Below are 17,888 nucleotides of genomic sequence, written 5' to 3' on the forward strand. Positions count from 1 at the left end.
TACATAAGTCGCACTGGAGTATGAGACGCATTTTTTGCAGGTAATTTATTTTCCAAACGACTTGACCAAAACAGACATTCCGTCCTCTTAGAAGGCAAGTTGTAATATTAATAAAAGAAAGAGAACAGGCTGAATAGGTGTAAGATATGCTAACACAATGCTTATTCAGCTACACAAAAAATAAACATGAACACAAAAGGTGTCCAGTGTTTATGGAACATAAACACTTTTTTAGTGTATAAGTCGCTCTGGAGTATAAGTGGCAGGAACAGCCGACCTAGGAAAAAAAGTGCCACGATTTCTGACTTTTCCAGTAAAACTATTAAATACGGGTAAAATTCCAACTTAGACTGTGTATTTTTTTGTAGGAAAAGTGCAGATATTTATGCCATGAAAATTGGATTGAAATACTAGACTAATAGTCACTAAATGGGGGCCCAGACAGAATATGAGAAAATATGATCCTTTTATTCAAGTGATTTATACAATGACACGGATCTTTTGTGTTCTTATTCCTGCGTCACATAAAAGATGAAAACTGACATGAGAAAAAAAGGCATACAGTATTCACAGTTAGTGTCCAAAGGTAGCACCCAGACGGTTGGTTAGTTAGTCGGTTAGTCGGTTAGTTGCTTGGTTAGCAGCCTTGATGGTATTCAAGGAGGGCTGGACTTGAAGGTAGAAATATGCTAGAAATGAATCCATAGTTCATCTTCAGTGGTGATGCTGCAGGTACTGCTTGGAAAAAGTCTCCAACTGCGCCTCCAGCTGGCTGGCCTTGTGCCTAAACGCAACACACACAAACATCGGGTCAAAATGATTATCATCGTTATTTTTGTAAAAAAAAATAAAAAGAAAAATTATAACAGTGAAACATTTTTTACATAATGCACATTTATTCTCATATTCCATTTTTTCTGTACACATTTTTTGTTTTTCTTGTAATGTGTTTTAGGCTTGTAAAATGACTTTATTGTGGTAATAGTAAAAACACTTAGTATTCACATGACTAGATTTTTCATGAAGCTACTTTTTTTCTTGTAAAAATATACAATATATTCTTGTGACATCATTTCATTCTCCAAATAGGACACAACTGTTCTGGTACTATAATTATTTTTTATGGAAATGACTACCTTTTTATACTAATATTGTCTTGTATAGAGACAACTTTCTCATAATGGTAAAAACATGCTCTTGTAGTATTACCATTAAAATATATATACATTACATACATGACACTATTAATGCCTTATTAAAAAATTCCTTGTAATGCAACCTTTTTTCTAGTAAAAATGATGTTATTCTGGTGATGTATAGTTGCTAGATAAAATGTAGGAAGTCAGCGATATACTCATAATACTAACAAAATGACAACTTTATTCTTGTCATATTGCAACTTATTTGCTATTAATGAACAGGTAGGATCTACTTCTTGTAGTATCGGACTTATTTGTCATAATAAGATGACTTTATTCTTATTCTCTAAAATTCAAATACAACGACACCGTGTAAATAAAGATATATTGACGCTACTACCAGTACACTAGTACTACTACAATAGTACCAATCCAATAACTAAACGGTAGAATAGAAGAGCGTCGAACCGTAGCGTCTTGGAGTGGTTCTGGACGGCCTCCAGCTGATCGATCTTGGCTGAGAGTTGCTGGATTTGGGTTTCCAGTTCCTGCTGCGTCACTTCCACGTGTTGGCACAGGCGGGCGAAGGTGGTTGCCATCTCCCTGCCAACGCACACATGGGGGGGGGCAACAGCGTCACACAGTATGAGGTATTGGTGGATGAACGTTGGAGCGTATGAGCACCAAATGAATGAATGAAGATTATTAATATAAAATATGACATATTGGTGGATGAACGTTGGAGCGTATGAGCACCAAATGAATGAATGAAGATTATTAATGTAAAATATGATGTATTGGTGGATGAACGTTGGAGCGTATGAGCACCAAATGAATGAATGAACATTAATATAAAATATGAGGTATTGGTGGATGAACGTTGGAGCGTATGAGCACCAAATGAATGAATGAAGATTATTAATGTAAAATATGATGTATTGGTGGATGAACGTTGGAGCGTATGAGCACCAAATGAATGAATGAACATTAATATAAAATATGAGGTATTGGTGGATGAACGTTGGAGCGTATGAGCACCAAATGAATGAATGAAGATTATTAATGTAAAATATGATGTATTGGTGGATGAACGTTGGAGCGTATGAGCACCAAATGAATGAATGAAGATTATTAATATAAAATATGACATATTGGTGGATGAACGTTGGAGCATATGAGCACCAAATGAATGAATGAAGATTATTAATATAAAATATGACATATTGGTGGATGAACGTTGGAGCGTATGAGCACCAAATGAATGAATGAAGATTATTAATATAAAATATGAGGTATTGGTGGATGAACGTTGGAGCGTATGAGCACCAAATGAATGAATGAAGATTATTAATGTAAAATATGACATATTGGTGGATGAACGTTGGAGCGTATGAGCACCAAATGAATGAATGAAGATTATTAATATAAAATATGACATATTGGTGGATGAACGTTGGAGCGTATGAGCACCAATGAATGAATGAAGATTATTAATGTAAAATATGACATATTGGTGGATGAACGTTGGAGCATATGAGCACCAAATGAATGAATGAAGATTATTAATATAAAATATGAGGTATTGGTGGAGGTAGCGATGGAAGGAGGTACGAACTGCTGCACTTGGTGGCTGCAGCTGGCGCTGGTGAAGCTGACGATGAGCTGCAGCTTGTCGGTGGCGAAGTCCACAAACTGGCGCTTCAAGGTGCGCTCCTTGGCCTTGGTGGTCCAGGTGAGGCGCTCGTACAGGTACAGCAGACCGTAGAGGGAGGCCGCCGTGCAGATGAGCCTCCAGCCCAGCGTCCTCCACACCTGAACACACGTGAAGGAGCCACGGGTTGGTCACGCTGCGGACGTGTTCAAGCGGGCGAGCGTACGGCGTACCACGCCTCCCACGACGAGAGCACTCATGGACGTGCGGGAGGTGATGGAGGCCACGTTGGTCGCCATGGCTACCATCAAGTCTTCCTGCGTCATTAGTGCCGTGTCCTGGTTGGGCTGCGCTACGGAAGGGGGTCCCAAGGAGGGTGTGGCGGCCGGGGGCGGGGCTGGTAGGGAGGCCTGGAAGGAGCGTCATGTGTGGTAAGAAAAGAAGTTATTTCTGATCATACGCTCCAGTTGACCCACCTGGAACTTCTGGTCCACCATCTTGAGGGCTCTCTCGGCATGGACGGACCCCAGGAAGCGGTGCACCAACGCGGTCCATCCCAAGGAAAACCGGAACTGGATGTTCTCCTGGAAGTCATTGCACAGCGAGGCGCAGTTGAGGTCGTAACTCAGGTCCAGCTTCCTGTTGGGCACCAGCAGGTGGAGTTGGCTCTGGCTGGCGGAGGGCAGCAAAGGTACCATGCTGTCTGCGGAGGGAATGACGCCACATTCGGCCCGTCATCATCCAGATGGTGCGCTCCAGGGAATAGAACCCACCTGTCATGTATCTCTGAGTGGACTGGACCGAGGCGTTGACGGCATCGGAGCAGCGAAAGGCCAGGTTCTTGCCCATTCCCTGTTCCACGTGAGCCAGCAGCTCCTGCAGGACGGTATCAACAATCCAGATGTTGGTCCTCGTCTAGTTTATGGCGCCGCTATGGTGCCACGAGTGGGGGGGGGGGGGATCTAGAGCGGCCTCAAGTATTCCATAACGACAACAACTGATCCAATTTGTTATTAGCAGTTGACAACATGTGCTGCGCTTCCTAGTCCACAGCATGGCTACTTCCCAGCAGGCCTTGCGGCACTTTGGGTTTTTTTTTTTTGGTAATAGTAAAAACACTTTCTTGTAGTATTCATATGACTAGATTTTTTTCTTATAAAAATATGACCACTTTTTTGGGGGTAAAATATATATTTTTATTATTATGTTATTCTTGTACTATTTTTTTATGGTGACTACCTTTTTATACTCATTTCTTGTATAGTGACAATTTTATTCTCGGTAAAAACATGCTCTTGTAGTATTACCATTAAATATATATATATATATATATATATAACATTACATACATTACACTATTAATGACTTATTAAAAAAAATCTCATAGCTACTTCCCAGCATGCCTTGCGGCACTTTGGGGTTCCCCCCATTTTTGCTTTTTTTAATTTTCCAAACATTTCATCAATAATCTTTGTACAGTTTCCTCTCCAACTTATTTTCTAGTCTGAATATTTTTTTCTCTTAATATTTGATGTTATTCTGGTAAAATGATGCTATTTTGACGCTTTTTTCAGCGCTACTGTTGTGAAATTCATCACGATATTTTGACTTTATTGCCACAATATCGTAGCTTTTCCTTCAGAGAGTGGGTCCCAAAGATGGACCATGGCCTCACTTGGACATTGCTGTTGGGGGCTTGGATTGGTTATTGCTGTTGGGGGCTTGGATTGGTTATTGCTGTTGGGGGCTTGGATTGGACATAGCTGTTGGGGGCTTGGATTGGTTATTGCTGTTGGGGGCTTGGATTGGACATAGCTGTTGGGGGCTTGGTTGGTTATTGCTGTCGGGGGCTTGGATTGGTCATTGCATTAAAGAGACATGTGATGTCCACAGGCGTCCACTTACAGACTTGTAGAGCTTGAGAACATGCGGTGACGGGTGGAAGTCGGCGTGGAACTCGTCCACAATGACATTCAGACGGCAGATCTCCTCACCCATGGCGTTGGACACCTGAAAAGGTTGAAAATGACACTGCATTATTTGTTGCTGGGGGGGGGTCACACTGGAAGATACCTTGGACTCCACGTCTTCACTGATGGCCTTGATCTTCTTGTTGATGTCGTCAATCAGCAGCCGAAGCTGATTTTGTACAAAATCCAGCCGATCCAGCTGATATTCTCGCTCCTCCAGTGCCGCAACCCTGAGGCGCCGCCCGACAGAAAAGCCTTTGAACATCTAAAGGACCACCCACGCAGCTGACAGCCCCCCCTACTGTACCTCCTCCTGCATTTCACATCTGAACGGCCGCCAAAAGACGAGCACAACGTAAGCAACCCACCTCTTCTCCGCCGCCTCGATGTTGATGGCGTCCATGATGCACTTGACTTTTTCTGTGATCTGCTCGGCCCTGATTGTGTGCTGCTCAAACTTTGTTTTCACTGCTGACTGCGAGATACACTCCTGCGAGGCCACCACACACGCGCACACACGCACACACACACGTTACTGTGACGTTTAAAGCGCCCGGGGCTGCTGATGGGACAGCCAAACCGGGCGAGACGCCCTCACACACCTGCTGCTTTGAAACAAAGGAAAGGTGTGTGTGTGCGTCTCGCACATCCCGCCGCCCCACCCCCGATCTTCAAAGGTCACAGTAGCGTGATGGCGAAGCAAAATGATAGAATGATAACATGTCAATCAACATGAACTAACAATCACTGAAAGGAAAAGAAGATAAAGATTCTAATACAGTAGATCCTCCTTTATTCAACAATTAGCGTTTGTGTGTGGTTGACACAAACCAGAGGTGCCCAAACTGTGGCCCGGGAGCTATTTTTATTGGCCCAGGGCATCTAAAGCCATTGAAGAGAAAAAATGGAGCTGGTGAGTCCATTATATCCCTGAGGCCTTGTCCACACGTAGCAGGGTATTTTTAAAAGCGCATTATTTCACCTCTACGTTTATGAACAAAATGGCGTCCACACGTAACCGTATTAAAAAATGCGCTCACACGTAACCGTATAAATGCATTGCCAATCACAGTCATAGGCAAGCAAACGTTGTTTTAGAATACAAAGTCAACAAGACGCAAGAAAATGGTGATGGGAATCTTGCCAAAGCAAGTCGGCGGAGGATGCGTCGGATGGGAAATTGTTATCTGAGTGAAGATGGCCGACCTTAAAGGGATTCTTCCCCTTTGCTCCTTTTAAAGTCATGCAATATTTGGGCTTCCAAATTCAAGCAAGCGAAAAGCACTCGGCAAATGGCCACAAGCAAGACGGTTTTTAGGGCATCCATGTTGTTTCTGATGGAAACATGTCGCAGGTAGTGACGACGCAGGTAGTGACGACGCAGGTAGTGACGACGCAGGTAGTGACGACGCAGGTAGTGACGACGCAGGTAGTGACGACGCAGGTAGTGACGACGCAGGTAGTGACGACGCAGGTAGTGACGACGCAGGTAGTGACGACGCAGGTAGTGACGACGCAGGTAGTGACGACGCAGGTAGTGACGACGGGGAAAAGACCCAAACATCATCTGATTTTTCTCCAAAGGTTTTGAACAGTTGTATTTTTAGTACTTAGTAATATCTGCTGCCTTGGGTGGATGATTTGCCAAATGGTGTAAAAATGATTCTTATTGATGAGATGCTGCCCACGTGTGGACGGGGCGTGAATAGCGTGGATCTACTGTAGTGGAATGAAGGCTGGGTAAAACACGGCTTGGCCGCATAAGAACACAATGAAATCAAGACAGAAAGCAAGACAAGCGATGCCCTCGCCTCAGTGAATCTAGACTTCAACAATGAAGACGCAGCCTGACGGAAAAGCACAGTGGTTCTTCTCCAAGATGGAGCCGGCCCTGTTTGAGGAGGTGCTTGATGGGAGGAGCTAAGGAGTGAGCAAAGTGTGGGGTGGAACGTGACCAGTAGAAGTATTTATATGCTCTAATGTCTGAAGAAGAGCGGTTATGGGATGACAACATGGCAGCGCACCAGGGCTGCTCGGAGAGTGTGTCCGACCACGGTTCTCCTCGTGGGGCCACGCCAGGTGGCTCCATCCGCTCTCCACCCTGGCAGCCCTAAACTCCGTGTGTGGATGAAGACGGAGACGTTCCTGTTTGTGTGTACTAAATATGGGATGTCGTGTGGAAACATGAGCTTGTAGCCTGGTGCAGCTTCGCTAAATTTAGCGGGGGCGGCTTAAATACGGGTGTGTTCTACGGTTCACAAATTAGCACAAATATGATGTTGATTGAACCTGGAGTGTTCATGACACTTTTACCTAAATGGAATGATTCCGAGTGCAAGTATGCTGTATGTCCGTGTCTGCTAACGGAAAACGGTTGTTCACGCCAGCCAGACTATTGATCTTAGTGAAGTGCGACGATGTCAACACGCGTACGCGTACAGACCTCAAATCTCCTCTCAAAGCTGTGGAACTCCTTTAATCTCTCCTGGAAGCCTTCCGCCAGGGCGCCACCTGATGAAAGTCAGAAACTCCATGTCAGAGCGCACGGCGTGCTCGCTCGCCGCACAAGCACGCTCGCCGCCTCACCCGTCTCGGGCATGCCCTGTGCCCGCTGCATGCGGGAGTTGAGCACCTCCTTGGCGGACACAAAGAAGATGCGATTGGGCGCCTGCTCGCGGTCCACCACCTTCAGCTCCTCCACCAGAAAGTTCACGCAACGATCCGTGTGCTGCTTTCTCACCTGGAGAATGACATTTTTTTTAATGATTGAGAATAAAACCGCAGCATCAAAAATATGAGGACACGGTGAACGTGTGCGTCACTCACATCCTCCATGTATTCCGGCTCGTTTGCTGAGGCGTCCCAGCGATTGTTTAGGATGAAGATGTTGGGCTTTGATAAGCGTTCATTCACTTTGTGGAAAAAGTGCTTTTCCTACAAGACGGGACATAGGAAGGCACTTCAAAAAAACAAACAAAAAAAAACTTTTAGCTTCTTCTAAAAAAAATGTATATGTGGAGGCCCACCACCAATAGATTTGCCCCGCCCCAATTACCTGTTGGCCCTTGCTCATAAACAAATAACAGGACTGGTGGATGTACACTACCGCTCAAACGTTTGGGGTCACTTCTCCAAAGAAAAACACATTTTCCTGCATTTCACAAACATTTGTATCCATTTCCCAAACAATGAAAATGAATGATATGATTTTGAAAGAAGGATGTATATTCTTGCATAGAGGCCTACTATCAACAACTGTCAGTCCTCTGCATCAATCTCCTGGTATGGCTGCTAATCCAACTTCATCATTTTATAAGGCTAATAGATGATTAGAAAACCCATCTAAAAATCTACACTAAAACTAAAATCTCTTACCATGCTGTTAACTACTCCCTTCAGAGAGCAGCACAAACTGGGTCCAACAAGGACAGAAAAACGCTGCACAACTGTGCAAGAAGACAAATATGTGAGAGTGTGTAGTTTAAGACTGATTCTGAGTATGGATGCTTATTTCCATGGAAGAGCCTGCAAAAGAATGTGTGTGCGTCATCTCCAAGTTAACAGCGTCTGCCTGCTCGAACAGCTCTGTGATGGATGGCCCGGCTGGCTCCGCATAGCACGAATGCCTGAGCAGTCCCATTCCACCATCTGCAACCGGTCCCAAATAAGCACACCGGTTACTTTGGCTTCAGTACACCGCTACGGCATCGTACTACCTGGCAGACCAAGGGCATACCAGCCATCTACTGGATGACAAGCTACATAGGAACACGGGGGCCACGCACAAGCGTAGTGAGGCAGCTACCAGAGATCACGGAAGTCAACCAGAGTCGTTACCGTGTTCATGAGCGTGGATTCCGAGTTGGCCACCAGCACAAAGACGTCAGCGTCCAGGCAAAACTTGTCTATCCAGCTGTCCAACTCTGACGTGACGTCTGTTCCTGGGCTGGGAAATGACGGGGCACTTATGTTACCAGCCAAAACATACACTTTACAAACAAAGACGTGAATGGTGCTTCTACCCATGACTCGTACTCATCAGCTCACGGGAGGAGCAATCGCATGGATTCATTGACTTTGTGTATGAATACACTGTGGAGCGAGCAACAAATTGCTTGTGATTGCTGAACTGAACTGTAGAATGAATGTTGACATCCCTGCTCCATGCAGAGGAAGCACAATGCCATGCCATGTTAAATAGAAAATGAATTTCTACCAACAGGGGGCGCCACATAAATTCATTTTCAATGGGAAAATTGTCAGTGGGCAATTGTGATCAGGAATAACAGCCATTGACATTTTCCTGCTGCAGCCCTGCACGATGTGCATACCTGTCCACCAGCACCAGGTCGTCCCGAAGCAGGGCACACTTGGTCTTTGGCCAGAAAACACGAACGAGGCAGCCGGCGTCCAGACTCTCGTCCATGTGCAGCGCGTGAGCCAGCTGGTTGACGGTCTGCAGGGTTGGTAAGCGTACATTTAATATGCAAATATACATTTTCACAGCATAGTTATTTGCCCAGGTCACTGACTTTTGTGCAAGCGTCTTTGGATCTAGTCCTGCTCAGTGATGAAGCGAGAAGCATAAACCGAGCTTTGTGCGTAAGAGTGTGTGAATGGTTGTTGTTGCGAATTGCTGGCACCCAATGCGGGGTGCAGCTTGTGCTAGCAAAGGAATGAGTGGATGGATGAGCTGCTAATTTGTGTTCATTTAACAAACCAAATCTCAAGATGGAATATTATTTTTTGGCAGCAGCGTTGCGAAAACGCAGCCATAATTTCATCAAGTCAAACTGGTTATCATGCTTCCAGGAAGTAGAACTTCCCACAGTATAAACTGGAATCACAATTATACATATTGTATGGAGACATACGGTATGTATACTTACAACTCCTATTTGTTTGAGGTCTACGTTTACACATTTGGGAATAATACCTTGATGCTCTTCTCCTCCTCTGAGCCCTCCGTCTTGAGGTAGGCCTTGTCCTCATCTGTACCCTCCACGCTCAGGAAGCAGTTGGTGGTGTGGCCAATGCCGCTGGGCAGCACGCGGTCCCTCAGCATGGCGTTGACCACGGTGCTTTTACCGTTACTCGTCCTGAGGGTACACATCAGACTGCTCTAGTGCGGGGTTCTCAAATGACCGCAACCTTGAACCCACATTTTTAGTAGATGGTTTTTTTTACATATTTTTTAAAATTATGTTTACACTTTTGATTTAAGTGATTTTTATTTGGATTTTTGAAACATTTTTATTTCAGTAATTTTTCATTTGTATTTATTATTATTTACATTTTATTGTTTACACATTATTTTTTTACACTCTTAAGTCATTTTTATTTATTTTTTTACACTATTTCAGTTATTTTTTATTTATCTTAATTTTTTACACTTTTACTTAAGTCTATTTTATTTTTATTTATTATTATTATTATTACATTTTAAAACATTTTATTTCAGTAATTTTTATTTGTATTTATTTTTTTTTTGATTTTTTACACTACTTCAGTTATTTTTTATCTTAATTTATTTCACTTTTATTTCATTTATTATTATGGTACACTTTTATTAATGTGATTTTTATTTTACAAATATGCATTTTGTCAAGGAAATGAGGACGAACTGCATGGATACAAACAATGCATTAAATAAAATGAAATATCAAAAGGACCACAAAATCAGGTATTTAACTTCCAACTGTGCAATGTACATATGCCAAGGAGGAAAATATGTCATATCAGCTGTATGTTCCATACTTTAATGTCACTTTTGACTTGCTGTCTGCGACCCACTTTTGGCTACTGACCTGCCATTCGAGAACCACAGCTTTAGTGGACACCCCAAGGTTTCCACTGCGGGTTCCGAGTGTATTTACCTGCCAAAAAAGGCCACTTTCATGTGCCTGCGAGCCAGCACCTCCTTGATGACGGCAAGCTTGTCTGCATACGCCTGGATCTCAGACTTTTGGTCCGGACTTGCAATGTGCTCCAGAGCTTTGTTCTCGCATGTTTCTGTTGGACCAAAACAACATCATCGTCCTTTAGCATTCCAAATAAATATGACTATATTAATTTCCGTATTAACTCCAGCACACATGCCAACTGTAGCGCAATTGCTCCTCAACGGTCACAGCTCGGCGGCACCAAAACATTTGCAATCACAATTCTACGGCAGGAAAATCGCCATTGCTCTTTTTTGCAGAATTGTGCAGCCCGAACCGCCACCTTTCATAATATAAAGACTTCAAAATAATAATAATAATAATCCACAGAGTGAAAACGCCACCATGTTGCACATGGACACATTTCCTGCATGATCCCACATACCCATACGCATACTCCGGGTTTGTGGAGGACGGAAGACGTTCCTAGTTGGACAAAGCATCTCACCTTCCACAAACTTGGAGGTCTCGGTCACGTAATCGAGTAGCTGCTCAAACACGCCGCTTATAGTCTTCTTGGCCACCACGAAATGCTTCAGGGGGGAGAACTCCCCGCGGGCCGAGTCGGTCCGGAGCAGTGGAGGAACCGCCGCCATGCTCTGTGGCCTGTCAACACACACAGGGGTCACTAAAGGGCATACTAATTATACAACACATAGACCTGAAAGCCGTTGTGCTGAGAGCCTAGCCGGTGGAACCATCAGTGCTCTTTTTTGGTTTGATAGCATTCCTTGCATGAATGAGCTCCAAGTTATTTATTGACAAAATTAACTGTAAGATGAGACAACGTGGACGTAAACAAGAGGAGCTCCGAAGAAGACTATGATGGCCTTCACTTCCAAACCGTTATCATCTAACCAATAATAACAATGTAAACCATGACACCTGCCCAAGTAAAGCTAGCTGATTAAGCTAGCTACATGCTACGAGCAAATATTTGTGATTATATAGTTATTATTCATGGAAATACAGCGCAACGGAGTTATTACCACAGTCCTAGGACAGCCAGCGGCCTCTTGTCATAACAAAAACATAAACTGCTTCCCTACGACAATGTCGTTAATCCCTGTTCGTGTTTGCACGATGACTCTTGTCAATCTCGCTAACCTTCTGTTGTGCGGTCCCGTGTTGTCAGGCCAGATAGACTTACAGGAAACCTACTACGCGACGTTTCAAAATAAACGTCTACCACTTCATTGCATTAACTACTTTTAAAGTAAGAATTTAGCAATATACAACAAATAAACATTGAAAACCACGTCTGAGTCATTGCTGTCATACTACGACCAATTAGATGGATAGCGTTACATACCAAAGATGATCATTTTCGGCGTTAGTTATGCTAGCTTGACACTATTTGCGACACCACACAGCAGCCAATCAGACGGCGGGAAATTCGTGGCGTCACGTCCGTTTGCCGTCGTCAGTCACGGGTTGGAGAAGATGGGGGGCAAACAAGCGCCGTCGTAGCGAGACGTCAAGTGAAATCAGAGCGAAAATGCCGCATACATGCGCTGTTCTCGCGTGTGGGAATCGTTCAAATAGGAATTACGGCAAAGGTTACTACAGGGTTCCTAAGATAATCTACCACAAAGGGAAAAAAGTGGAAGAAACAACCCAAAAACGCCGAGAAAGGTGGCTACTGAACCTGTCGCTCTCGTCGAGCGGAGCCGAGTCCGTACACGCTCGAGTTTGCAGCGACCACTTTGTTCAAGGTTCGTATGGACTTGAAAATAAACTCCCTGTTTAGAAAAGGAGCCGTTTGCAGCGGGTTCCCCCAGCTGCCTCGAGGGCGGCGACTTCCGGTTCTCGCTGGTCGACGCCGCCGACGTAAGGCACGCACGAGGGCTGCGCGTCGTCAGCTCCTGTGCAGTTAGCAATGCTAGCTAGCATAGCATACATTGTCTTTTAAATCACTGTTTGGAACTTTTGTGTTGGTGGTGTTATAGTTTTGGTTTCAAAACATGTCATTTGGAGTAAGGTTCATACTTTAATTGTCTATATAATGTAGTCCCTCGTTTATCGTGGTTAATTGGTGAATTAAGTCAGATTTATTTCTTTATAAATGGAACATCTTTGTAGCTAGAGCACAGAAAACCCGTTTACAGCCTTCTAAATACAATTTTTAACATTATTAGAGCCCTTCAGATGTGAAATAACACCCCTATAGCCATAGTCCCACTTCTATTACCCGATATTATAGACATAAAAGCATAAAATAAGACATATTAGACATAAATTTGACATAATATAGCATCCTCACATGTTAATTCCCCATTACTGACACCTAGTGGCCAGTGTGGAATACTATATTATGTCCTGAATGCCTCATTTAGCCATTTTTTGCCTGAAAATGCTTAATGTAGCCCAACCATATGTAACATTTGATTCAATATGCATTTTTTTTATGACTAATAGGCCGTGGTCAACCACAAAACTGATCATTTCTTTGTTTTGCTAAACTGTAGTAGAGTGACGCTATAAAACATCCATAAGATCCGTGTTCTTCACCAGCCTCCAACACGGAATGGAATGGGTTTGTTTGTTAACCTGCCTACGAGAGATTTATGAATCTGCCGATGTTTTCCTTGCAGGGAAACCGAGCGCGTTGTACGACGTGGAAAACCAAGACTGGGCTCCAACACAAAACCTCGGACGCAAGAAAGTGAAAGTAAACGCAACGCTGCCCAACCCGAGGAGGGATCACACTGAGCTCCGTGAGGAGAAACGCAGACGCACTGAAGGCGCAGAGGCTTTGCTCGTGCTTCACAATCAGCCCGAACCGGAAGCTGCAGATGTGGTGGAGCACATCCTAGATCCAGATCCAGATCCAGAAGGCCAAGGTATATTCAACACATAGTTTGTTTGGCTGAAGTGACTATTTATCAACTGTCAATCAATTGTCTTATATGAACACTGACGCAAATATTGTGATTCCAGGCGCAGAAAATGCCGCCGCAGGTTGCCAGACGGATCTGACCATGGCTGAAATCGAAAGGATGGAAAATGGACTGAAAGCGATGGCCGTCCAGTTAATAGCGCTCAGAAAGAAAACCTTGGATACACAATTCACGCAAGAGGCCTTTGAGGAAAATACGGACAAAACCAAGAGCGACGCGGGTCGTCGGAAATTTCTAGACTTCATGCAAATGTTTCAGGAAAAATTTTTGTAATGTTTTTATGCCAATACGTTTCCCCCTGGCCAAAAACCGAATGAAACAATCATGTTTATATATGTAAATATACATAATAACTTGCTAGTCTTTTAGTGCCCAGTATAGTTCTATATTCTATATTGGTGTCCAAACTGCGGCTCTTTGCTGTTTTTTTATTAGCCTGTGGCACATTCTAAAAATATAATTTCATAAGAAAAATCAATGGCTACATTTGGAATGTCTTTTTTCCCCTGAAAACCGATTTCCATTTCCGATATCAGCTGAGGGCGATATGTGTAACATGACGCAGCATCGGTTTTCATGATTGGGAAAAAAATCAAATACCGATAATTATCGGTACCAATAATTATCTAGTTATTTCACAAGAATAAAGTCCAAATATTAAGAGAAAAAGAGTGTACTTTATTGAGGAAAAAGTCATTTTACGAGAATAGCATAATATGTGGACTAATAATGTCTCAGTAGCACAAAGTTTCATTATTAAAGAAACAATATGAGGTATGTAGTCATAATTTTGTGACCAAAACAAAACACAGTTATCATTTTGGGGGGATTAGGTTGGGGGGGTAGTAATATTATGGGTAAAAAGTCTTAAAATTACAAGGAAAAGATGGTATACCAACAAGAAAGAAAATGCAATTTTACAGGAATAAACTCATAATATTATGAGGAAAAATAATGTTGTTTTTGTTGCATATTTTTTAAAAACTTTGTCATATTTTGAGGGAAAACAACAAAATAAAGTTGTCTATTTTGGAAAATGAGGTTGGGGAGGTATAATACTGTGGGGAAAAAATGTAATATGGAAAAAAAACAGCTGGAATTTTAGGAGAATAAAGTAAAAAAACTAATAATTTTAGTAGCACAGAGTTTAGATATTTCAGAAAAATACCTTATATTTATACTATTCTGAGAAAGAATAACAATTTTAGTAGCATAAAATTAAGTAAATATTTTTTTATGTTGTAACATTAGAAACAAACAAAACAATGAAGCTTTCATTTTTGAAAAGAGAAGTCAAAAAAATGCACAATTTTACCAGAATATGCTCTTTTTTTAGTCATAATATTGTGAGAACAAAGTTGAAATTTTACGGGAATAAACCGCTAGTATTATGAGGAAAAATGATTTTAAGTTATTCAAGTTTGTAATATTTTGTGGAGAAAAAAATCAGTTTGAGGAAAAGGCTATATAATATTACAGGAATAAAGCCAGAATTATGAGAAGAAAATGAACAAGAAATGAAAATAGTTGGAAACAAAAATTGCAACATTTGGTTGGTCCAAATTCTATACTTAGTTTGCATTTCCGCCATCGTCCAAAGGGGACAATACCAGAGGAAACGCCTCTTTCTGTGTGTGTGTGTGTGTGTGTGTGAGAGAGAGAGAGAGAGAGAGAGAGGGCGAGCGACCTCCAACTTCTACTTTGGCTTGAACTCCAGCTTGTCATCACAGAGACGTGGAATCCATCTCTTTTCTGTCCCTGCTGGCGCTTTTGGACGAGTACTGTTTTTTTATGGTTAGACGTGGACTTATGATGGAGAATTAAAATGGCGAGGAAGAAAAAAGTGCTGGTGTTTGAGTAAGTATGGCTCCTGTTGCTTTCCTCATGTAACGTTAGAGAGCAAAAGTTTAGAGCCACTTTATCATGCTATTGGATGACAAGGCGTCTCTAAACTTTTGAGTGTATTGTAACACATGTCGCGTACGTGTGGCATATTAACCACGCCGCTCTCCTGGAGGTGAAAAGAAGGTGTCATTTATTTGTCTTTTCCATGTAACATAACATCAAGCTGTTTTTCCGCGGGCTTCCTCATTGTGTCCACGCTATTGTGGCAGCAAAGGTGCAGCTCTGGGTATTGTGTGCTATTGTGTGGACGTATGTAAGAGGGAGCTTTGCATCGCATGGAAGCCCATCCAGCATTCTCTGCCACTTATTCCCAAGGACTCGCAACACGGCGCTGTTCTTACGGCAAAGTCTGGTCTGGGGGACATTTGAAACACAAAGGTTCATCAGAAAAAGACAACAAAAATGGGGGTTGAGGAAGAAGCTATAACATGATGTCAATGAAGTCATAATATGAAGAAAGGAACATTTACAAGAATGATTAAGTTTAAGATGTAAACACGAAAATGGAGTATACTGCCTGTAAGTAATGTGCCGTTTGTTTTGCAGCCTGACACCAGTGTGCTTTCTTTCCCTCCTTAGAAGTTGTGGAAGCATGTTACGGGATGGATCATCAACAGCAAAGATCGAGCGTGAGTCGCCGCTGATTAAAAATGGAAGCATCTCGTGACACGTGACGTTTGTGTCTCTTGTTGTCTTTTGTGTGTGCAGATGGCCTCCAGTGACCCCGACCTCGCCGACTCCCCCGCCGACCCCCAACCCGGTGACCTCATTGAGATATTCCGACCGGCCTATCAGCATTGGGCGCTCTATTTGGGCGACGGTTACATCATCAACCTGACACCCGTTGGTCAGTGCACACCGCAACCAGCGTCTCACACGGCTTTACATGCGTAACCGTGGCGACCGTGGCGACCGTGGCGACCGTGGCGACCGTAGCCTCGCTTCGCGTCACCCATCCCTTCCACAAGGTTTATTCTCGTAAAAATTGCAACTTTTTTGTCGTTATTTAACTATTTTTTTTAATATTTTCACTTTATGTTGTAAAATTACAGCTGCTTTTTCCATTTTCAATATTATAACTTTTATTTCGCAAAAATCACAACTTTATTCCGTTTTTTTTTGGTTATGCATAATATTACCAACTTTTCTTTTTTTGTTCTTGTAAAATTACAAAATTTGTATCCTTAAAATCCGATATTTTTCCTTTGAATATTTTGACTTTATTCTGGTAAAATTATGGCTGTTTTGCTCATTTGTTTTTGTCCAGCTTTAATCTTATACATTTTTTTCCTGCAACTATGACTTTATTTCCATAATATTTTGAATTTATTTTTACAGTGTTAAAACTTTTTTGTCGCAACCCAGTTTTCAAAAAATAACTCTTATCATAAAACTGTTTTTTTCTTTAATATTCCAACTCTATGCTCGAAAAATGACATTATTTTTCCTCATTATATAATAATCTATTTTTAAAAAAATTATATTTTGACTTTATTCTGCTATTTTTGCCATGTAAAATGTATGAATGTGATAATATGTACATGATTTGCTGTGGGGGTAGAAATGGTTTGTTTGGTTTGGAGCGGGGCCTTCACGAAGGGATTCACGATGCTAACCAAGGGATACACGATGCTAACCAAGGTTCCGGCGGACCCGCGGAACACTCAGATGAAATGTAGACCGCTAACGTGAACACAATCTCTTCTCCAGACGAGAGCCAGGCCGCCGCCATGTCCAGCGTGAAGTCCGTGTTCAGCCGGAAGGCGGTGGTGCGCATGCAGCTTTTGAAGGAAGTGGTGGGCGGGGACTCGTACCGCGTCAACAACAAGTACGACCACAACCACACGCCGCTGCCGGTCTGCGAGATCATCCAACGAGCGCAAGTCCTGATTGGCCAGGAGGTGTCGTACGACCTGCTGGGGAGTAACTGCGAGCATTTTGTCACCTTGCTGCGCTACGGCGAGGGAGTGTCTGAGCAGGTGATGATGGATATATCAAATTTATTGGTATACTTATATATATATAATTATATTATTTATTATTATATATTTAATTATTGATATCTATACTTTAGTCCAGATAGTGTAATAAATAATCAAATATCATTGACATGCTCATGCCCCTCTTATCACCGCCAGGCTACAAGGGCCATCGGGGCCATCAGTTTGGTGACGGCAGCAGCGAGTGCCTTCTCTGTGCTGGGACTGATAAACACTCGATCCAGGAACAGGCCCTTCTAACATCCAAGGGATCCTGGAGATGTTTTCCAACCGGGCTTCAGGAAATCCTGGAAAGTCGGCAGTCAAAATGCATCATTAATAAAATAAATATGAAAAAATCACACTTTTGCTTATCAGATCTCTTGGTGTGGGTGATACTGC

At 42.7% G+C, this 17,888-nt stretch overlaps 3 protein-coding genes across 4 annotated transcripts; 2 read left to right on the forward strand and 1 right to left on the reverse strand.

The window, feature by feature from the left end:
* Positions 1-99: 99 nt before the first annotated feature.
* mfn1b (mitofusin 1b) lies at positions 100-11,850 on the reverse strand. The gene is made up of 18 exons (XM_058072516.2): positions 11,692-11,850; positions 11,151-11,308; positions 10,637-10,772; positions 9,697-9,859; positions 9,092-9,216; positions 8,598-8,706; positions 7,587-7,694; positions 7,347-7,500; positions 7,204-7,271; positions 5,129-5,250; positions 4,864-4,990; positions 4,696-4,800; positions 3,564-3,666; positions 3,267-3,493; positions 3,024-3,200; positions 2,755-2,951; positions 1,608-1,742; positions 100-784 (listed from the first exon to the last, which is right to left on the reverse strand). Exons 2-18 carry the CDS (start codon positions 11,296-11,298, stop codon positions 715-717), a joined length of 2,274 nt encoding a protein of 757 aa, XP_057928499.2. The 5' UTR covers positions 11,299-11,308; positions 11,692-11,850; the 3' UTR covers positions 100-714.
* A 243-nt stretch (positions 11,851-12,093) lies between these two features.
* Positions 12,094-14,288, forward strand: LOC131129230 (uncharacterized). The gene is made up of 3 exons (XM_058072532.2): positions 12,094-12,417; positions 13,297-13,545; positions 13,643-14,288. The coding sequence occupies exons 1-3, from the start codon at positions 12,201-12,203 to the stop codon at positions 13,873-13,875; spliced, it is 699 nt and encodes a 232-aa protein (XP_057928515.2). The 5' UTR covers positions 12,094-12,200; the 3' UTR covers positions 13,876-14,288.
* A 950-nt stretch (positions 14,289-15,238) lies between these two features.
* Positions 15,239-17,851, forward strand: plaat1 (phospholipase A and acyltransferase 1). Of its 2 annotated transcripts, none has more exons than XM_058072535.2 (5): positions 15,239-15,459; positions 16,090-16,136; positions 16,216-16,354; positions 17,218-17,486; positions 17,646-17,851. In XM_058072535.2, the coding sequence occupies exons 2-5, from the start codon at positions 16,110-16,112 to the stop codon at positions 17,745-17,747; spliced, it is 537 nt and encodes a 178-aa protein (XP_057928518.1). In that variant the 5' UTR covers positions 15,239-15,459; positions 16,090-16,109; the 3' UTR covers positions 17,748-17,851. The 2 variants fall into 2 exon arrangements, with proteins under 2 accessions (XP_057928518.1, XP_057928517.1); XM_058072534.2 differs by having other exon boundaries at positions 15,240-15,459; positions 16,087-16,136; positions 17,646-17,847.
* Positions 17,852-17,888: the final 37 nt, after the last annotated feature.

Source organism: Doryrhamphus excisus, linkage group LG4 (assembly GCF_037039965.1).
Source record: "Doryrhamphus excisus strain RoL-2023G ecotype Guam linkage group LG4, RoL_Dexc_Guam_v1.1, whole genome shotgun sequence".
NCBI classification, from domain to species: Eukaryota; Metazoa; Chordata; class Actinopteri; order Syngnathiformes; family Syngnathidae; genus Doryrhamphus; species Doryrhamphus excisus.